The sequence below is a fragment of the Rutilus rutilus genome (genome assembly GCF_951802725.1).
Source record: "Rutilus rutilus genome assembly, chromosome: 25".
In the NCBI taxonomy this organism is placed as follows: Eukaryota; Metazoa; Chordata; class Actinopteri; order Cypriniformes; family Leuciscidae; genus Rutilus; species Rutilus rutilus.
The window spans coordinates 25,927,661-25,951,095 of record NC_140229.1 but is presented as its reverse complement, the minus strand read 5'-3'; the positions used below and the strand labels follow the sequence as shown (position 1 = coordinate 25,951,095).

Sequence of the window (23,435 nt, the reverse complement as noted above, 5' to 3'; positions counted from 1 at the left end):
AAATGTGTTTAGTGACCACTAGTAGTAAACTTAAACCGCTCTGTGTGACAGACACGTGGTGATGTAAGGCTTGCTCCACGCTTGAGCTCCTGAGAGCGACCCGTTCTTTCACAGATGTTTGCAGAAGCGTCTGCATGCCGATGTGCTTGATTTCATACGACTGTGGCCATGGAAGTGATTGGAGCTCCTGAATTCAGTGATTTGAAGGGGTGTCCCAATACTTTTGGCAATATAGTGTATATGTCTGTGATTGATTGACTACATTGATCAACAATGACAACATGTTTTTGAAGCATTGATCATTGTAGCCAATCACAGACATATATGTTGAGCACGTGAACACAATGGCCAATCAGAGGTGTTCGAGAATTGAGAACAGCGTTCAAAGTGCTAGAGGGAAGAGCTGGTACCGTCACATTTGTAAAATTTCAGTACCGACTTGGTACCAAAGTCAGTACTTTTGACAACTCTAGTTTATACTCTTTATTACATACAGATATGGACCATGGTGAACATATTTAGACAGTTTGTGAACCCTGTTTTGCTTTCAGACAGTTTAATGTAATTTTCACAAGTCCAGTACAATGTTACGTCAACGGCAGCGGTCACAGTTGCAAGGCCACAAGAATCAATCCCTCGTAGGCTAGACCGTCCCACAACACTCGTGGTCTTTGAAGTCCATGTCCTTCGAAGGATCCAGAGGAAAACAGCAACACTGACTCTAGAATGAATGAATCCATCGCTCCAGTGTCAAGCTAGACTTAACAGGCACTCACAGCCATCTATATTACAGGACAAGTGAGAAACGAAAGAACCAACAGCAGGTTTGGGGTCTTCATGTAGCGAAAACTCTGCATATTCTTGTCATTTTCTCTGAAGCCACTTTATTTAATTTCAGTCTTTCAATTGAAAATGTTTTAAACCGACTTAATTCACACATTTCTGTGATTCAGATTGACTGGCGTTTACACAAGCAATAGATGTCAGGATTAACGCACATTCATGAAGCTCATCAAATATGATAAACAAAAGCTCAAACATGACTTGACACTCAAGAACCAATGACTTTTCTTCTCACGTGTTCAAGTACGCTCGAGCTTCCGGAAGAACCAATACGACTTGTTCTTGCGCTTCAAGCAATCACGGTGGAGATTCTGATGACCATATCTGAAGTGCTTTATGTGTGTGTTGATCAATGATCATATGTGAATAAAAGCCTACATTCTGGGTGAACTATAAAGATGATGGCTGTGAAAATAAAGCAATTTCGATCAGTCACCTTGTTTTTATTAACATATATCACATGTCATGATATCACATGCACACAGAACCTTCCCTGCTGAAAAATCCAGCATGAATGAATTCCCTGTGGGTCCAGACTGGTTTATGCTGGTTAGTGCTGGTGAACCTGCATATTCATGCTGTTCTCAAGCGACGCTGAGCTGGTGTAGCCGCTCCACATCATTCCTGACGCTGGATTTTTCAAAAGGGTTCATAGGTTCAGATCTGTGGACTTTAATCTGGGCTGTAATATCGTCGTTTTTTTGTTATTTCTGCAGTGTTGAGTGATCGACCTGCAGTCTTGAGAGAGTGAGGATTCAGGCGTAACTGTAAAAGACAGAGAAGACAGATCACACTTACTTAAATATTCAACACACCTGGCTTTTCATCTTAAATACAAGCCCAAATTGTAGCTATTAAATAAAATAATTACACTGCACATAATTCACAAAGGCATCATCTTAATTAGCAGAACTACAATGATCATGGAAAAGCTGCAAATATCAGGTTGTCATCATATAATGTCCTCATAGAAATCAATCAAATCTTAAAATGTCTGTCAATGTTAATGTAATCTCATTTTTATCAGTGTGCAACTCAATAGTGATCTAGACTCAAATTTCAGATCAATTTTGAAGACTACGTTCTTCTAGGAACATAAATCCAGTGAACATTACTATAGACTGTCAGTAACTATAGACTTTGCTGTTAAGTGCAGTTTTGATCGCACAGTTTTACTCCTGGAAGGTTCCGGTTCTTCTGTACAATGTAAGTGTTGTTCTATTGAATTCTGTTTTATTAGAATAACTCTGGTTTCCTGAGTAGGGAACAAGACACTGTAGCGCTGCCATAATCCGGCATGCCTGCTGAGTCTACCTTCAGAAAGATACGCAGCCTGCTAGTGATGTGTGTATGTAACCGTCACGCCTGAGGTGTTCCCCATAGCATCAGCTACTGACACAATGTCTCGTTCTCTACACAGGGTTCAAGGGTTACGTAAGTAACCAAGAGGTTTTCTGCACAAGTTCATTTGGAGGCAGATTGACCCTCACTGCTGAGATTCTGCTGCTTAATGCTGAAACCCTCAGCTGGTTTACTAACTGGATTGCAGATGTTTGGTGAAGGGTTGATTGCTCCACTGACTAGTGTTGGTTGGTTCTTTCAGGGACTATAAGGTCACTAACACAGGACTCAAGACGAACTCGGCTGTTGATTTATATGTAGAACGAAATTAGGAATTATTATGGAAGCTTGTTTCCGCCAAAGAACAATAAATAAATAATAATAATTGTGACTTTTTATCTCACAATTCTGACTTTTTTTCTCACAATTGCGATATATCAAGTCAGAATTGTGAGAAATAAAGTCGCAATTCTGAGAAATAAAGTCGCAATTGCGAGAAATAAAGTCAGAATTGCGTGTTATAAAGTCGCAATTCTGAGAAATAAAGTCGCAATTGCGAGAAATAAAGTCAGAATTGCGTGTTATAAAGTCGCAATTCTGGGAAATAAAGTCGTAATTGCGAGATATAAAGTCGCAATTCTGAGAAATAAAGTCGCAATTGGGAGATATAAAGTCAGAATTGCACGATATAAAGTCGCAATTGCGTGTTACAAAGTCAGAATTGTGAGATATAAACTATTCCGAGGTAAAAAAAAAAAAAAGTCAGTCTTTTTTTCCCCTTAGAATTGGACTTTATATCTCACAATTCTGAGAAAAGATGTCAGAATTGTGAGATATAAACTCGCAATTGCGTGTTATAAAGTCAGAATTGCGTGATATAAAGTCGCAATTGCGAGAGAAAAAGACAGAATTCTGACTTTATTTCACGCAATTCTGACTTTATATCTCGCAATTCTGACTTTATATCTCGCAATTCTGACTTTATATCTCGCAATTCTGACTTTATTTCACGCAATTCTGACTTTATATCTCGCAATTCTGACTTTATTTCACGCAATTCTGACTTTATATCTCACAATTCTGACTTTATTTCACGCAATTCTGACTTTATATCTCGCAATTCTGACTTTATATCTCGCAATTCTGACTTTATATCTCGCAATTCTGACTTTATATCTCGCAATTCTGACTTTATTTCACGCAATTCTGACTTTATATCTCGCAATTCTGACTTTATTTCACGCAATTCTGACTTTATATCTCACAATTCTGACTTTATTTCACGCAATTCTGACTTTATATCTCACAATTCTGACTTTATTTCACGCAATTCTGACTTTATTTCACGCAATTCTGACTTTATAACACGCAATTCTGACTTTATAACACGCAATTCTGACTTTATTTCACGCAATTCTGACTTTATATCACGCAATTCTGACTTTATTTCACGCAATTCTGACTTTATATCTCGCAATTCTGACTTTATTTCACGCAATTCTGACTTTATATCTCGCAATTCTGACTTTATTTCACGCAATTCTGACTTTATATCTCACAATTCTGACTTTATTTCACGCAATTCTGACTTTATTTCACGCAATTCGGACTTTATATCTCACAATTCTGACTTTATTTCACGCAATTCTGACTTTATATCTCACAATTCTGACTTTATTTCACGTAATTCTGACTTTATATCTCGCAATTCTGAGATAAAAAGTCGCAATTATCTTTTAAAATGCTTTATTTTGTGGCGGAAACAAGCTTCCATAAATTATTGTTTGATGATTATTTTGTGTTTGGATTATTTCAAATGCACCATAAAGTAACACTATCAGGATGTTAATGCCAGATGTAAAAGGGGCCCAAGATTTCGAAAGAATTCTTAGCAGAATCAGAAAGCTCATCGCATGCCTCGTGTCTGTGTGTGTGTGTTTGCTACGCTTTACTGTTGAATTCTGCAGGTCCCCCCCAAATCACTGCAGATAGTGGAAATACACACCAGCAGCAGCAGTGTCCACGGTCTATGTCAGTGGGATGACTGAGACTAACTTTTCTTTTGCCGATTTCTGTAGTGCTTACCGGAAAAAAGGGTTTTTCAAATCCAGTGTGTTCCCAGATTTGAATCCAGACTGATCGACCACAGCAGTGATGTGAATGTCATAGCTTTGTCTATAAAAGAAGATGATTGCCATTAGAAAAAATGTTGTTGCAAAGTTATATACCACCAATCTGTATATAGTCAAGTTGTGGACACTTCTGTCTCTAAAGGAATTAGTATGTAAACAAATATAAAAAGGGGGGATTACTTTGAAGATGCTGAAATATAAAACATTTGTGAATTAACATGTTCCCCCTGTATAATTCCCATCCCCAATTATATATTTTGCTTCCATGTTCCAGACCCAGAAATGTTATGCTCCCCAAGCCCCTTCCACACAGCGCGTTGATCCCGGGAAATTGCCGTAATATTGCTAGAGTGCCTTCGGTGTGAACGCAAACACGTCCCGGGATTGATGCCGGGATGGGGACCTAGTAACATTGCTGGGATCAGGCCCTGTGTGAACTAAAGCCAGGACCAATGCCGTAAGGGGTGTGTCGTAGTGATGACGCACGTGCAACTCTGTTGCTCTTAGAAGAAAGTTTGTGTTCGTCATCAACAAAGAAAGAACGAAAAAATGTCTGCAGAGACCAGGAGCTCCTCACTGTCCGCGCTGGAGCTGAGATCGTTCGCCAGCTTTGTGGTACGGTACGTGCATCAGTTAGTGTACATGTTTTCAATGCGTGTCTTTACGGGATCTTTACGGGATGTGTGTGAACGCACTCACAGATTCCAGAAAATCACTGGCAGTGTGAATGAACCAAAATCAAACGATCCCGGGACACATTATCCATGTATTTTCTGGAATCTCTGTGTGAAAGGGGCTCTAGTCATATAACGTAGCTAGTCGTACCTCCTGTTGGCTATTAGATTAACTTGTCCAGATAATGTCTGTCCCATTTTGGCAAACAGGGGGGTTTGCAGAAGACAGCGCACCTGATACCAGTGAGTCAAGGGTTCATTAGGAGCAGTGGACAGCCATACTGTCATTCTGTACAGAAGGAGAAAATGACACAATTATTAACACTTTCAAGCATGTCATCCTCAGAAACATGTTTTCCTCTCGTATTTTAATTAATTTAGTCCTAAATCGTAAGTCGCTTTGGACAAAAAAGCGTCTGCTAAATGACTAAATGTAAATGTATTTTAGATTCTCACCTTGAACCAACAAAGGCCACATCGAACCAAAAAGCAAGTCCATGAATGAGCCCTGACTGCAGCAGTTTGAAGACAAATGGGATTTCCAACCTGTAAATTACATAAGCTACAAATATTGAGACAATGCTCTGGGTTTGCATAACATTTTCTGAAACATACTTTTTTCAAATGCATCCTTCATGTTTTTTTAACAGATTTTGTCCCTAAATTTGCACAAAATTTGGTGTAAAATGACTGCAAGACACCTAACTGTTCTCCAGTAACGCATACAGCATACAAGACCAGTTTAGTGACAATCACGCCATAAGTTTGTCTAACTCCTGAAATCAACCACCACTCTCCAGAAAAAGCATATTTGCTAGAACAGTTGCCAAACAGAGGTGGCATTTTGGCACTTTTATCTATTGACATGAAAGGCTGCACTTAAAACCTGATAAGTAAAATGTGTGCATGCTTTCAATTTTACCGATGTAAATCTTCCTCTTTGGCCTCCAGAAAGTTGATTGTGTGTTTCACAGACCTGGCCATGAGAATCTGCACATCAAATGTGTCCTGAAATGCACAGACATAATGACAACATTATGAAGTAATCTGAGATCCAGATTCATGAAAGCTTTACATCTGGATATATGTGACAAACATGGACTCACGACTATTGGCTGTCTGAAGAACTCATCCAACGCAGAAGAATGAAGGCCGCTCAAGTTCACGCCATAGAAACCCCTCTGATTCCTGAGGTAAAATCAAATTACAGTTGATTATGTGTACGTGTCTAACCAACATCACCAGCGAACAGACATCTAATGATTCATGTACAGTCAGATCTCAAAATCATTTGTCGCTGTTTGTGTCAGTAAATCAAACCAGTGACTAAATAGGCAACTTCATTTTGTTCTTTTAGTAGGATGAAAATAATCTGTTATTTAAACTGATTAAATTATGTATAGATCGCTGGAGCTGTCAATCAAACAGTGCCAGTTTATCAGTGACTGAGTTCTGGACTCTGGCCAAAACTCCTGTTATAATCAATGATGCTGTCTACACTGCACGATGAATCTCTTACTGTATTCACATCATATTTGCACCATGGTTTGCTCTGTTAGCTATGGTAAAAGCATTCGTGAGAGTGCAGAAATCGAGTTGTAATGATGAGATCACTGCATTCATGCGACGATCTAAATATAATGCTATAATCAACCCTTTTCATGATTAGTTAACCGTTAGTCGACTAGAAGAGGCTTGGTCGACCAACATTGTATTAGTCGTTTAGTTGCAGAAAAAAAAGTGGCGAAATCACCAGGCTGTAACGGACAGATCGTTCACGGCAGGAAACCCAAACATTCGCCTATCATTTATATAATCAAATATCGCTTATCACTTGAAACATGTAAGTAGTAGCACTTTACACGTCCGCTCGTTCTAATGCTAGACAACCTAGACAAATATGCGTTATTATATTAGGCGCATATACAGGCGGCAGTGCATCACTTGCATTTAACTTAAAATTCTCTGAAGTTTTTCGTCATACAGATAAGAGTAATGCAAACTGTGAAGGGTCCACTTTTATTTTTGTAGTGTTTTTGTAAAATAATGGCGCTTTCTGTTGATTCGGTCTTGAACTTTAGCGCATCACATAAATGAACCGGAACTAAGCATATACTTGCCTCACAGACATGAGAAATATATCTATAGAAAGCTTGACATTTTTACATTTGAATGAACATAAATATTCTCAGATTATGTGAAATCCGTATGAAACGTGCATATAGGCGCGTCCACTACAGCGGAGATGATGACGAGTCAGCATCGTCGACTTAATCTCTGCAGCCGAAAACACAGAAAACATTACCAATAAATTATTAAAATGTTTAGACAGTCTTATTCTTCTTCTTTTTCACAACACATTCATAATCATTACGTTTTCCGGTGCGCTGTGGCAAGCTTTATGTTTGAATTTGTGCACTGATTACACTATACGTTTTTTTCTATAGGCAATTAAAGGCGCATTATTATGATTTATGGCTTATTAATATAAATGCGCGATTAGTCGACTAATGGCTTAAATGAATGACTAGTCGACTAGAAAAATCTTTAGTCGAGTGCAGCCCTAGTAAAATCGTGCCAAAAGTTTTCGAGAGGGTTCCACATGTAACACTAGCTATTTAATATGCAATTTTAATATTATATAAAATTGTAATATTTAATATGCATGTTAGCCAATCACAGCAGTGGGCGTGTACACTGAAGTCTCACAGAGACACGCCCCTTCAAACAGAGCGTTCAAATCAGATTATTTCTAAATTATGACACTTTTAGATGTAAAAACCATACTAACATTAAAAGTGCACCACAGGAAACATTTAAAAATAATAAAACAATGCAGTTCATGACCCCTTTAAAGCCCTTCAGATGAACGTTTCAGCACGTACCCACTGCGAAGCACGAGCCAAATTTCTGCTCTTACAAAACAAATATTAGGTGTTAAATTTGACATGACACCTGGTTATATTATATTATCTATAAAATCTCCAGTGTGAAACAAGGGTTTCATTGTCTGAAGTATGCCACTAGTTGTGAAGTATGGTCACGCCACACGCATGAAACTCCTCACAGTCAAGTCTGCTTTAATAGCACAGGCAGAGAGAAGAGAAGAGATGAAACATGAGTCAGGGTTGGACTGAACCACAGCGTTTTACAGCGCCGGGAAGCTGCTGGCTTCGGTTCGGTCACGGCACGGTGCAAGAGCTGTGTGGGCGGTCTTTCCATGCTAGCAAACCTCAACCCCCTGTGGGCCAATGCAAAATAAACCATCATGGATGAGGCTGTAAACATGCAGTGTATGCATGTAGGGTTGAGAGTGGTTTGCTCATGTATACTATTAAAGAAACGTTATAGATTCTACACAAGCTAAGTTTTCTCAACACCATTTGTGTAATAATGTCCGTCCACAGAAAATAAACCAATCCTACTTGAGCCAATTTGACTTCTTTTCTGAAAGAAGTCTCTTAAGACTGCATTTATTTGATCGGAAAAACAGTGATATTGTGAAATACTACAAATAACTATAATCATGCTAATTTGCCTTCTGATTTACAGATATCGTGGGTGGAGCTACTTTGTGTAAATAATCTCGTTCTGGTCTCCTTGCACGTGTTATGTTGAGGTTTACCATTGAAACGGATCTGGCTGGCCCGGTTCTCAACTCACCGACGGATCCATGAAGTGAATAAAACATTACATTTTGGTTTCTCAAACAGAGCAATAAGATGGCCTCAGATGACGTGGAATATAGTGCATTAGCCGTACGAACCACTCATAGCATAAGTGGCTTCTTCATAAGTGGCCCATGTTCATTGTATTTGCATGGGAAACAGTGAAGAGCAGTCTTCAGAATTTCTCATTGTGTTGTACAGAAGACATGAAGTTATGCAGGTTTGTAATGTCTGGGATAATGGTCGGAGTAATGAAACTAACCCCTAACACTAGGCCTTCCTCACACACTCACGGACAGCTTTCACCACCAAGACCTTTCGGCATGCCCATTACTCTGACCTGCAGAGACACACACTTGAGTAAGGGTGCTTTCACACTTGGTTCAAATGCCCAAACCGGTGGATTGTGTTCTTATTATATTATTTGTGTCATCAAAACAGTAGATGTTGCATCATCAAAACAGTAGATGTTTACCCCTGATGTTTGGTAATGACAATGCAGGAGAAGGTGGCAAAACCCACCACACTTTTACTTTGGTTTTGTTTTCAAAGCATCAGCACGTAACGTTTTGCAGATTTGTGCTGAAGGCGAGCAGAAATGAGAACTTCTCTCTGCTTGCAGTGCGTCAGTCACGCTCGTCTGTAAAGTGAGTGAGACGCACTCACAGTTTTATCCAATCACACGTCATCAATGGCGGTTCGCTTCTGTGATTTAGTACGATTGCATTCATATCAGCAGCGAACCGTACTGGAGTTCGCATGAACCGTAGTGCCGTACCACCACTGTTTTTATGTGGACTCGGTTGGACTTATGGGTACGGTTCACGGGTGCGTTCACATCATTCAAACGAACCGAACTCTGACGTCAATCAAAGCCGGGTGAAAGCAACCCAGGGTGTGTCCACACCTGTAGTTCAGTTCGCTTGGTTCGCTTGGTCTGGAAAAAAATAACATTTAGTTGTCCGCTTAGCGTTCACATTGGCATTAACACCGAACTTAAAGGCACTGGAATATGTTCACAACCTGATTGGTCAGCTTTTATGACGTATATTTTGAGACGGAACTTGGCGAACATCTAAAACAAAGCCGTCTGGGCTAAATGCGCTCGTTGTATGTGCTTAGCCTATAAATGATGGTATTTTGAGCAGCTGAGAACTCGTGAAGAGCGGCAGTCAACACAGCGGCAGGAATCACACACACACACAAAAGAGGGGATGTGCTGTGAGGAGATGTGGTGCTGGTGCCTGTACTGAACTGTGATGGGCAACATCGAGACTGTTGACGTACTTCCATTGGGAGAATTTTTAATTCGCAATTTAAATTTGCAGGTAATGCAACAATTTGAAGGGTAATGGAAACGCGGCTTATGACGAGAAAAAACATATAATACACCTTTTTACGGTCGCATCACGTCCCATTTCTGGTTCGTTTAGATGCCTTTGGACCGTGTTGAGTTCATATTTCAGTCGAACCGCACTGAAGTTAGTTTGGAAGTGGAGCGAGACCCGTCTTTTCAGTGTCTCGGTCCGCTTGTTCAGATGGCAGCGTTCATCCGCACTAACAGAGCCATCGCACCAGAGTTCGTTTTAATCCAACCACTACACACACTAAATGATGACCGGATTTTCATTTTCTCTGTGAACTACTGCGTTACGAGAGGTAGTTCTCTTCAACCAATGCACAGGGAAGAAAAAAGCCCTTCAAAAACACATTTCCTATGTCCCACTATAAATGTAAATTGCAGGTTTTTGCATTACCAGAAGTTGGTGCGGGCATGATGCTCCATGTACAGCTGTTCGTCAGTGAAAGGAGCCAGGTGAATGTCACTCTGCGTAGGGAACATCATTCCTGGACAGTCAAAGAAGAAGATTAAAGCTCAGCCAAAGAGGAAAAACTATAACCTCTGAAACTTTACTTTTCCCTATTCAGTCAATTCCCAATTAATAAAATTAGCCGTTATTCTTTGTGGTTTACATTTGCTGCTAGCACATTTTTGGTTTGTCATCTAGACATGTCCTGAGACTCTCATGTTGACTTTGAGTCCAGTGACACCAACAGAAAAACACAACATAGCATTGACAAGTACTTGATCTTCAATAACCCAGCACATTTGAACACATGACATATATGAATTAGCGTGTAGTGGCGTGTGTTGTTGCACTTGTTGTTTGCGATGTACAGACCTTTGGGTTTTAACCAGTATTTGGCGTGCAGAAAGCTCTCCAGCATCCTCTCGTTGAGGAGCATGTATCCGATGGGCTCCGAGATGATCACATCCACCTTCTCCGGGCAGGACACTTCCTCGATCTTTCCTGACAAAACCGTGATTTTGTCTGACAAGCTATTGCTTTTCACTAGAATCTGAAGAGACAAGGAGGACCAAACAGATTGAGCTCCATCAGCATCTTTTCCACATGCTGTCAATTAGCACAGGAAATATTGCGACTCGTTCCTCAGTTTGTAAAAACAAAACAGAAATCACTTCTATTTCCTGCACAATAATAAACGTTAAAATACACACTATTTTGAAAGTAGAACCACAAGATTGTTAAATGATCGCTAGTAGCTGTCCTAGTGTAAAGACATTAGTTTTTGCATTGTAATGTTAATTGCAATGTTAAACTAAAATATACTTTGATGTAATTAAAACTTGAAGGTCATGTATTTAAATATATTTGTAATTACACATTTGTAATGATGTTGCAATTTAGTACATTTTAAAGTCACCATGAAATTATAATGGACAATTCTTTTTTTTTTATGGAATATTGCAGTATTTATTATAAGTGATTCATCCGGGCACATCATTTTGTCATTTTTTTTCACGTGCCTCATAATCTTGTCAATCAAATCTTAATCTTAATCTTGAATTATCTTCCCCTCCCTCTTGCAGCTCATCTCTTCTCTGACGACGAGGGCGGGGCAATAACCTGTCAATCACATGAGATCCACCAATAGCAAACCACAACTATCCAATCAATTCCTCATGGACAAAATCAAGCCCCGCCCACATTTGATCTCGTTCCGGAAGCGTTTCACTCAGATATACGTCACAATAGGGATGAAAAGACTAGCGCAACTTCCGTTTTATGCTGACTTTAAACTTAAAATGGACTTTAAATGGAAAATTCCTTACACTTTAAGCATTGAGGCAAGTTAAAATATGGGTTTGATTATCACCCTTGCAAAATGACACAAAAATTCATTCGTAATCTCTTTTCTAAACAACGGAAACCATTTAGAGATTAAGAGTTAAAGGCTCTGTTTTATAGTTGGATCATTGGTTGTATAAATCAGATGTGTCAGTAGAAACACAAACACATATGGTTGTAGTCTACAAAGAGTAACGAGACCTTTCCATTAAATGAGAAAAAGTGAGCTATTAGTACTAAGCTTGTCTGTTAAGAAAGCAGTGTTTATCCACGAAAACATGTGTCCTTTCCCACTATGCAAGTTTCCGGGCCAAATCTGTCTTCAAGTCATTTAGCAGCCAGAATGTCATGCATTCCTGACACGCAGGAAAGATCCTTCTGAAGGTGTTGCCCTGTGAAAGCGTGCCAGAAAAGTCGGCTCGGCCTGGGTATTTTTCCACAAAGCCCATAGCCCCGAACTTCAGGCCAAAGGGGCGTGACAAACATAGATAGTGATAAGTGATTTATCCTCCTAGCACATCCAACTGTTGGCCAAGAAATACATATGTCCTCACTATGCCCTGAGAGCTCTTTGTAATAGATGGACTAGTGGAAATATATGATTTGCTTTTATTGCCACACTGTAAGAAATAAAAAAGACAAACAGAAAGTTACTGGTAATTTTCTGCTAGGACATTTCCTGTTAAGTTTATGGACATGTCCTTTAACCCTAAAGCACAATACAATCCAATTAAAAATTGATCAGATTTCCCAATGTTATGATTAAGTGGTTAATTCACCCACTAATTAAAGTTTGTCTTGATTTACTGTATGATGAGCCACATGATTTTGCTCATTCTTACAATGAAGTCTGCTGTAAGAAAGGATAGAAGTATCCGTGTGCTATGATCCAATCTGAAGGCTTACAACTGTGAGGAACAAAGCCCAAACTCAAGCCAAACCTAAAACTTCCCTTTCAGAAAAACACTCAAATCTCATTTGCATTGTGTATATTCAAATCAAGACCAGTCGCATATTAATGTTGTCAAATGCCATTGTTTTGTGCGTCTCATAGCCGACATTTGAATATGCAGAAGTGAGAATGAAATATGAGAGCTACAGTGTAAGAAAATATTCTGAGCACATGAATGACATTTCAGCCTGTTCCTCTCACACAAAGATATCATGTGACTCAAGAAGACCCGCAATATAGTGCATGCATCGCACAGACTTCTTAGACATTTGAACATGCCAAGCATCTTTTGTTCTCCAGAAGAAACTCGTATGGGTCTGAAATGAGTGTGGAGGGTAAATCATGAATAGATTGCGTGTACTTCTGCATATTTGGCCACGGAGCTGGCCTCCACCGCGTAAACTCTCTTCGCCCCGGCCTGGACGGCGAAGAAGGACAGTATCCCTGTCCCACAGCCCACATCGAGAACCACCTATAGACAGATGCAGTGCACACCATCAGAACACATCTGAGGAGAACCGTTTGGTGCTAAAGAATTATCAACACAGGACAATAACTGTATACTAAGACTTTCATTTTTATAAATATTAAAGGTGCACTCAGTAAATTTTCTTTTAAAGGGAAACTTCACCGATTAGCATTAAGCTTTGCATCAGTAGAAACCCGGTAGTATTCTGGAATGACCGTGCTTCCCTCCCTCATGTCCCCCTGAGACCAGAGATTTCTGTATTGTGTGTCTGGAAAAAACCTCAGATGACGCAAAAATCGTCATTTAGCATCATCATCGGAGGCTTAGTCCAGAGGCGAGAGACTCCAGCCAGTAGGAGGAGCTCGTTCCGCATGTGTTCAACCCGCCTATAGGGGGATCTCACCATAAAACACCGTCTTTTCAGTTTCAAATCATTTCTTCCGATACTGCCCTCTGTAACCGGTAGGCGTGGCTTGGGCGTGGCCTCGTAGGACAGCGAAGCAAGTGCATTCTGGGAGTTGTTGTCTTTCATCCACATGAGCCTAAAATACATTTTCTGGCTTTTCTCAGTCTAGAAGGCACCGACTTCTAAAATAGTTTCACATTTCTACTACATTAATGACCCAATTTAAATACACATTCATCTTTCCAGCGGTGAAATATCCCTTTAATTAACTGTATTATTATTAATCAGTATGTGTGTTGGAATCAAACCCGTGACATCAGTGTTGCTACTTAATCCATGTGAAAAATAAGAACATTTCCATATATAAATGATCTACTGCTGTCGGAAGCACACTGGAGCAGGTCTATGAGCAGGACAATGAGGTTTATAAATAGGGTGTTTCTACGAAGAAATCAGTTCAACACCCTTTTTTGTGTGATGCTGTATCTGGTGACAGGTAGGGCCGGGTGATATGACAATATTGGAGCAACTATATAAGTGTCTTTCGATCGCGGTATGTAAATAAATCCACGCAGTGTACCATTTAAAGTTACTGATTGATAAAGAAATGAATCGCAATAATTCAGTATAGTAACTCTATGGGCTAATCGAGTGCTGTCCGACACATATGGCCATGGACACAGAAAGTTCTTTTTCGCAGCTTAATATTGAGTTTAAATGGACTTGAATGGTCAAATACACACAAATATGTCAAAAAGATATCTGTTGTGGAGGGTATGCATGTGAACATATATCTTAAGGGTGTGTTCACACTTGTAATTCGGTTCACTTGGTTGGCACACTTAGGCCCGGTTTCACAGACAGGGCTTAGATTAAGCCAGGATTAGGGTTAAGTAGGTTTCTGGACTGTATTGGCTGGTTCTGACTTAATTGGGATCATCACGGGGCATCGGTAAGAATGCACAAAAGTCCAATCACTGTTGTTTTAATAGTAGGTTCAAGCCATCTGACATACTCAATGCAGTGCAGTGCAGATGTATGTGATATTAAGGGTGTGGTTGTTTCAAAGTTACGCACACTCATCTACGGCTTGAATACATGTGAGCCCTGCACAGCTTTCAAGCGGAACATAAGTTGTCAAACTGGGGGCGGACTGTCAATAATTCACAACCCACCAATAAGAATGAACTTACTGAGCCTTTTCAACAATTAGGCTTTAGTTCAGTTAGGACATTTAAGTAAGCCTTTATAAACGTGCCATAGAACAAAGCATTACTGATGTGCATCTTGAGACAAAACAATGGAATTATTTTAAGATATCTCAGTGCAAGTTGCTTTCAGTTAAGAAAACAGAATTGCTTCTCTGTGAAAGCTGCAGGGATGTGGAACTTGTTGCCTTTAACTGTGCGAGGGAGTAGCACCTTGCAACAGTTTAAACTTAACCTAAAGAAGTGGTTGAAAGACGGTCAGATTTGTGATCATTAGCACAAAACTGGTTAATTGGGGTATTGTTAAAAATGTAAGAAGGTAAATTTAAAAGGGAACTGTAAATAGTTGTAAAGGTATTGTAATTGCATGTTTGTTGAGATGATCCTTTTGTAGGTGTTTTATCTGTATTTTGTATTGTGAATGGACTCGTCAGTGGGAATGCTCATTGTCCACTGTATTAACCTGCTGTCACTTTGCCTCTGCCCAGGGACTACAGACGAAAATTAGCTTGTAGCTATCTCTGGTCTGTGCAACACATTTGTTGTGCAATGTCCCTGTCAAATAAACAAATAAATAAATAAAATAAGAGAGCTCAAACATGCATTTGCTGGGACTAGGCTTAAGCCTTGTCTGTGAAACCGGGGGTAAGTACTGGTTCGCTTTTTAACACCAAACCTAAAGATACAAAACAGAAAACGGATTTTATGACGTATATTTTGCGACTGAACTTACCAAACATCCAAAACAATGCTGTGCTCTGGGATAAATGTGCCTGTTGTATGTGCGTAGCTACATGTCAAGTCAAGTCATTTTCATTTATATAGCGCTTTTAACAATGTAGATTGTCTCAAAGCAGCTTTACAGAGATAAATGTATAATTTAACGTAAGATTGTTTTGGCTTTATAGCGGTTCTTTAATAAAGTTATTTTCCCGCTAAAGTTAGTTTTGATTGATTCGCTTCCGTCGCAACGATCATTTGTTTTTAAATTAGGGCCGCCAAGACGACACCATTCTCTCTACACAGACTTTAAACACGAACCTGTGAGAAACGCTGATGGCGTTCAGATGCGCATTAAGAACGGGTTCTATAGTTATGTGCGTTTGAATATATGTGTGCAGGTTTGGAATTCCCTGCAAACCAAGCCTAAACAAATTACTGGTGTTTCCTTATAGTTTTGATTCAGAATTTTATTTTATCAATTCGGGGTAGATACGCAAATTGAGTTTTCCCGACGACGCGTTATCTGTAGAGTGGGAAAGGGGTGGTATTTTGACCTGCTGAGAACTCGTGAAGAGCTTATGAAATGAGATAAGAAGTCAAAACAGCGGCAGGAATCCCTCCTTTACATTCAAACTAAGAACTTCTGCACGAAATGGAATAAACATTGCGACTACAATGAGAAAAACATGACATCATGTCCTGTTTTTGGTCCGTTTAGATGTCTCTGGACCGTGTTGTGTTCATATTTCAGTCGAACCGCAGCAGAGTTTGTTTGGAAGCGGAGTGAGACCCGTCTTTTCAGGGGTCTAGATGAATGAATAATGTCTCAGGGTTGGGATGGCAGCGTTCACACTTTAAGGCACTTTGACACTGGGCACGTTTGCTTCGGTTCGAGCGTGATTGTTCCAGGGTACTTTACCTAGTTGCTTTCACATTCACGTGAATTGCGCCACAGTTTCAGAGCAACCGAACTCAGACCTCTCGGGTTCGGCTCCTGGGTCCACATGACGGCTTTCACATGATACATTTTTCAGGTGAACCGCGCCCCGTTTCGAACATTTTAATCTAACCAAACCTGCCAAGTGTGAACACACCCTAAGTGAACGTAAACGCGGGAGCCGCCTGATATTCCTGCTGCTCATTACTGTTAATCAAACAGCAAAAGAAAAAGAGAAAATCTCTCACTACTCTTGACTGAATAACTTTAGTAGCTTTAATAAGAATCAATGCATATGTTGTTTTTGTCCAAGTGTTTGTAATTTGCTTCTTGGTTCTTATTTTTAATGACAAAAACTAAAAATAACTATATTGTGATGTATATTATTACTGTGAAATAAAATGAATGAAAAAGATTGTGGTCATATTGTCAACCCCTAGTAACAGGTATCAGCACAAGTCCAAAAACATTGCCATATTGGACAACGAAGCATAAAGTAAAACAAATACTGAGTACACCTTTTAAGACTAGCAGGATAATGTGTTTGATGAAACTAGCTGAGAACACATACTTTATCTTTGAAGTCGACATCATTGAGCAAAATGGCTTTTTGGTACGTTGCAGTCCTGAGGTAATCCTGAAGCATGTTCTGCTGCTGGGACAGACAGCCATAAAACTGAGAGAAAACTGAACATGTCTCAGAGAGGTAAATCATGTACATTGATCACAAGGCAACTGAAAAAGGTTGGAGGTTTGCATGGGGTAATTGTCGACTTTACCTGGAAGTACTGCAGTGCGGAGGACTCATCGGTCCTCTGCTGAAACACAGACGGATCCGTCCTGAGGTCCGTCCACGAGCTCAGCAGTCTGTGGAAGCCCTGAAACTCTGAGCAGAAGACACTCCTTCACTGTCATGTGATAGCACAACCCGAGCAGTAATGGACTATGGCAGTTATTATCCTGATACATCAGTATCATATTTCTCAGGCCTCTTAATGATCCACATGATCAAAACTTTCTTGAAGTCGACTGACGCCTTTTTCACTTTTTTTGCCATTGGCTTTTGGCTTGCTTAGTTGGGGACAATAAATGTAACATTTAATTTAATATTCAACAATAATATTGATCTGCCTGCATTGACACTATATATTAGAACTGAACTGAGCTGGACGATGACATCACGGTTTTGAACAGAATTAATAACTTTTTCACAGCAAAAATGAACCATCACTGAACTTACTGAAGCTGGACTGTGATGCTATTTTCTTCTGGAAACAAACTTTGTTGCATTATTTTCCTGTTATCTCTGTAAAGCTGCTTTGAAACAATCTAACAACAATCTAAATAGCGCTATATAAATAAAGGTGACTTGACTTGACTTGAAAAACCTGTTTCACACAGTCTACTACAGTCCTTCTTGTCATCTGATTGATAGTTTAGACTTTTCAGCAAGTTAAAGATCGTGGTCAGTTCGTTCTTCACGGCCAGAGGTAATACTGTAAGTATTTTTTTTCTGCACAATAGTAATTTAATCTTTTATGCCTGAATAAGTGCAATTCACCTTTATTCCACAAGGTGGCAATGATGAAGTGACGTTTCACTCATAGTTACCGCAGGCAGAAAACAAAAGATTAGGAAGGATCATCAGCAAAAACGATTTACCAGGACTGAATGCAATCAAATATTAGTGTCACTGTCACTTGATGTTGGATCTGGTGAAGAAGCTGTCAGCGATCAACATATTGATTTTGAAGATGTATGATAGTTTTGAGAATATGTTTGGGATCGCGAATATGAGCCAGATGTTGAATATACTGGGGAAATGAGCTCTGGGGAGGACAGTGATGATGGTATAAAACACCTGCTCAAACTGAACCCTTCCAAGCTCCAAAGGGTATGCTTTATTTTATTCTTCTGTAATTGTTACTCTAATATCAGGAGAGTTTTATATTTTCACGACAGGTAGAGGTATAGATCCGGGTCGCTAAAAACCCGAATACGTAATAATGATTGGTGAAACATTCACGCATTTAAGGGTTAACTTGAAATGTTAAAAATGTGTACTTATGTGTAAAAACCAACATTAAACTTGATGAAAATTATAGTTAACTGTTATTATCAGCATCAGTGTATCTATAGTATATCATATTACAGTATGTAGAGGCCCTGTCACATTTAAAGAGATTAAAGGTTGAAACATTTGTTCTGGATGCTAAATGTTATTATACAAATCTTTGCTAGATATTATATTCAATTACAAGGACTTTTTTTTATTTTAGGTTAGAATACATACAGATATTGAAGCTGTCAAAATGAAAGCGTTCATTTTGTAATTATTTTCTGTTCAACGCGTACAAAATATAAACGCAATCAACGCAGCATCAGGTTTTTTCCTATCATTCCTTGGTCTTACATTATATAATCAAGCTGTCATTCACTCAAGCGCTTTTAAACCATTTAAGCACGTAAAGATAAAGCGGCAACCTTCCGGTCTCTCTCGTGAATCCAACACGGAAGTGACTTAAACTGCAGTTCATCGACTGGCCACTAGAGACTGGATGCAAAAGAGAGTCAATCCCATAAACCCACATGTTAAAATGTCCAACTTTACAGCAGAAAAAAACATATTTACAGCCAAGTGCAAAAAGTGCTTTTGGTCTATATAGCTAATTTAGCCCTTCATGACGACTGTGAGGGCGGTGAATGTTTTTGTAACTCATCTGTTTAAATTATATTAAGCCTTAAAGTTGTGCATAATTAAGGGCGTGGCCACTTGAGTGACAGGTGGATTGCTGCAGATGTCACTACTAGCCGTTTGTCTGCTGTCTGTGATCATTTTCGTTTATCCGGGAGTGACGCACAGACAAGATGGCGACGGCAAGACGACACTACGTCCATTGTTTTATACAGTCTATGGTTGAGACGCAACTCAAATTGATACTGGCGCGCGTCTGTGAAGCGGCTCTATATGAACACACTTTCGACACACATGAAAGACGCTTCTCAGACAGCGCGCCAGTTCTCTTTCACGGATGAGCAGACAAAAACACACAAAATGATGTCAAATTCCCATTCTTGGCGAGTACCCTCGTAATCAAATTCCTAAATGAGTTAAAAAGTTGGGAGAGCTTCATATGTGTGTCAGATCTGTGATTAATGTTAATCAGAGAACAATAGAAAAATCACTCACTGCTCTTGACTGAATAACTTCTGTAGCTTTAACAAGGATTAATCTATATTTAATTTACAGTGTTATTTCTACATTTGAGTACTTTATTCAGTTTTTATATTTTCTACCTGAATATTACAGTTAGAGCCAATCCTGAATATCTTAAAGCACTGCAGCAGCATTTATTCAAACAAACATAATAAAAGGAAATCCAGGCAAACTGATAAACGCAGACACGGGCAAGGAAGGCAAACAAAACTGACAACAAGCGCACACATTACATCCACAGAAGGACATGAGAAACACTTGGGTATATAAACACTCAAGGGGAGATTGGCGAACAAGACACACCTGGGAACAATCATGAACTAATCAACAATAAAAACTACAAAGGACTACAAAACATGGCACAGAAAAGGAAATAACATAAAAGTCCACACAAGACAAGGGGAACACAAGACAGGAATCATGACTGTGGGCCAGTGAAAATATTGGGTGATGATGGCTTTCAATTACACTGTAAGGTATTAGTAATAGTTATAATTACTCATTTCATCCCCAGCAATTGATAAAATCATGGTAGTAAAAAAATCATAGTACTAAGTAAAAAGATGCCATTAAACAAACATTTTAAATATACTATCTTTATGTTGTTTCTACATGAATTTGGAGATTTAATGTGAAATTATTACAATATAAAAATATAATAAAAATTACCAATTAATTACAGAAAAAAGTATGATTAATTATTTGTTTTAAATAATTTGACAGCACTAATATATATTCACAAACATACACAATCCATATCCCCTTTATAAGTCTGTATATAAAATATGTGATGTTGAGAGTGTCTCCACAGTGTTTGCAATTTAGTGATATTTCTATCATGCTCGATTCAGTTACCAACGGATTTATCCCCAATCTCCTCCATGAGCCGTTAAACACAGATGTACAACAGATGTGCTGGAAAAACGTAATGCTTCTCAGAGGAACAAGGCCGAAAGATTCCATACTTTGATCTTGAATTAGTAATACTAGAAAAATATTGAAGAAATAAGACTGAAGAGCAATAAAGAATAATTCATGCTTCGAGACTGGAACAGGTTTGATGACCTAAGTAACGTTTGGCTTCTAAAAGGCATTAATGTTGCATGACATCAATACATTTCTGTCACTTTTGGAAGACTGATCAGGCACACGTCTGACTTAAATATGTGAGTTTTGAGATAAAGAGTGATGAAAGAGCAGATAACTGACCTGACTGAGTGTTGAAGCGCATGAGGATGCTGAAACAGCCCAGTGTGACGAGGAATGAGCGGCTGGCCACCCGACAACACTCGGTCTCCCTCGTGATCGAGAACTTGAAAACACAAACCCCAGCATCTGAAAGCAGAACAATACAAAGGGTATATGAATGAGGAATATGAATGCTGATTAAAAAAGAAAGGATTAGGACACCCCAAAATGCTGTCATCAGTTACGCTCGTCATTCCCATATGACTTCCATGGAATACAAAAGGAGATGTTCGAAAAATGTTCACACGGCTCTTTTACATAAAATTAAAGTGTTATATGATATTGTTATATTGTGCATGAATCAGTTCCGCTCGGCATCATTTATGTCAAAGTTGCAGCAAGATTTTCAATGAATAAATACTTAAATTGTTGTCAAGCTTAAAGGGATAGTTCACCCAAAAATGAAAATTATCCCATGATTTACTCACCCTCCAGGTGTATATGACGTTCAGACGAACACAATCTGAGTTATATTACAAAATATCCTGGCTCTTCCCAGCTTTATAATGGAAGTGAATTGAGTTTTTGAAGCCCAAAAAAGCACATCCATCCATCATAAAAGTAATCCATACGACTCCAGGGGTTTAATAAAGGCCTTCTGAAGCGAAGCCATGCGTTTGTGTTAGAAAAATGAAAAATATCCATATTTATAACTTTATAAACTATAATCACTGGCAGAGCTCACTCTTCCCTGAAACTAGACTCTAAACTAGACATGGCTTCGCTTCAGAAGGCCTTTATTAACCCACAGGAGTCGTATGGATTGCTTTTATGATGGATGGATGCGCTTTTTTGGGCTAAGCTGGGAAGAGCCAGGATATTTTTTTAATATAACTCTGATTGTGTTCGTCTGAAAGAAGAATGTCATATACACCTAGGATGGCTTGAGGGTGAGTAAATCATGGGATAATTTTCATTTTTGAGCGAACTATCCCTTTAACAGCCTGTGCTCACCACATGCTTTAGTTAAAGAAAAGAAATACATTTTGCTAAACATCTCCTTCAGTGCAGAATAAAGTAAGACATAAAAGTGTCAGCTAGAAGCTAGCATCAGAAATGTGTGTGTCCTGCTCTGTGAGGGAGATGTGATCCAGAGAGAAGCTGCTATCTGATGCTGTGTGTCGGGAGGCAGAAAGCGCAGGCGTCCAGGGCCAGTGTACCGTGTCCAAGAAAACAGAGTCCGGCCGGTGCAGGCGATCCGGAGCGGCTCATGGTGTGTGTGTGTGTGTGTGCGTGCACAGTAAATCCCAGCGATCTGTCAAGAGTGACAGGACCACACAATGAGACCCGGGAAATGTGTGGCACACCTGAATAAAGACTCTTCACTTTGTCCTTCAGCCAATTAACAAGATGCTACAAAAAGAGCCAGAAATTGTTTGGTATGACGTTATTTACTGTGTAAATGCTTCCATATGGTTCTTCACTTCCTATACTCATCATATTTTTCAGACAGGAGCAGATAGGCCTACTGGGAAAGTGGCATAACATCATACTTGAACAAAAGCATTGCTACAATTAAATGAAAAGAGCAAAGTGACGCAAAATTACGAATGAGATCTCCTTTTCTGTATTTTTTCAGCAAATAGAGAGTTCAAATCATCCTCAATCCTCATCTTCCATTTTTCCCCCTTAGTTTTTGTGGGATTATTTGGGATGGTTAGGGATAAATAGTGTTGTTCTGGTTATTTGTATAATTTTTCTTCATTTAAGTCTATGGATGTTAAAAATAATAAAACAGCATGTTGTGATCTTTTCCATATATGTCTTGGTTTAGGGTTAGTTGCATGTAATTATGCAGAATCTGTAGTTATTACTACAGTAACTAACGTTACATGTAACATGCGGTATAAGGACACTGTAAAATAAAGTGTTACCACAAAAACTACTTCTGTAGCCTAACGTTACATACATGTCGAAGATATGTTATTAATGTTGGATACCTCCAGGACATGGTTTGGGAAGAATTTTATGATAAATAAATAGTCTCCTTGAGTTTATACTGAAATCTCTTTTGACTTCAGTATCAGACTTTGGTTCTTTAGCTTCTGAAACGCCGAGAAGACATATGTTAGGCTACATGCATTTCCTATAGAAATAACAGCCTTTTTCATAATTACAAGCAGATAACGCTAAACCAAACCCTTACCCCTAATCCTAACCCTATGTAGTTCATTACTTAAATGTATAATTACACTGTAACACAGACGTTGTGTTTACCGTCGTTAATGGTGAGAGAGACGTCCTCGTCCAGCTGTCTGTGCGCGTGAAGCGTGAGTTCCTGATGTTGATCTCGCTTTATGTCGCTCTCGTTCAGAAAGATCACAGTCACAGAGAAACGGCTCTGTAACTGATTATCGCCCATGACTGAACCCAGGACTGGCGAAGCTCTTGTGTCTTTCTTGTACACGCATTTTGACAGAGAGGTTGTGAATAGGTTCAAATGAGAGGAGGGCCTAAAGCGGCCT

The 23,435-nt window shown here is 39.2% G+C and overlaps 1 protein-coding gene across 3 annotated transcripts; it reads right to left on the bottom strand.

Moving 5' to 3' along the window:
- Positions 1-468: 468 nt before the first annotated feature.
- Positions 469-23,430, bottom strand: carm1l (coactivator-associated arginine methyltransferase 1, like; the record flags this gene model as incomplete). 3 transcript variants are annotated; one of them, XM_084400423.1, is made up of 13 exons in its annotated part: positions 23,188-23,430; positions 20,932-21,057; positions 17,285-17,391; positions 17,077-17,181; positions 13,124-13,234; positions 10,842-11,019; positions 10,416-10,506; positions 6,097-6,178; positions 5,913-5,998; positions 5,447-5,536; positions 5,142-5,279; positions 4,270-4,359; positions 469-1,608 (listed from the first exon to the last, which is right to left on the bottom strand). In XM_084400423.1, the coding sequence occupies exons 1-13, from the start codon at positions 23,330-23,332 to the stop codon at positions 1,599-1,601; spliced, it is 1,359 nt and encodes a 452-aa protein (XP_084256549.1). In that variant the 5' UTR covers positions 23,333-23,430. The 3 variants fall into 3 exon arrangements, with proteins under 3 accessions (XP_084256549.1, XP_084256551.1, XP_084256550.1); XM_084400425.1 differs by having other exon boundaries at positions 17,077-17,157; positions 23,188-23,417; XM_084400424.1 differs by lacking the exon at positions 469-1,608 and having other exon boundaries at positions 4,266-4,359; positions 23,188-23,417.
- Between the last annotated feature and the right edge of the window lie 5 nt (positions 23,431-23,435).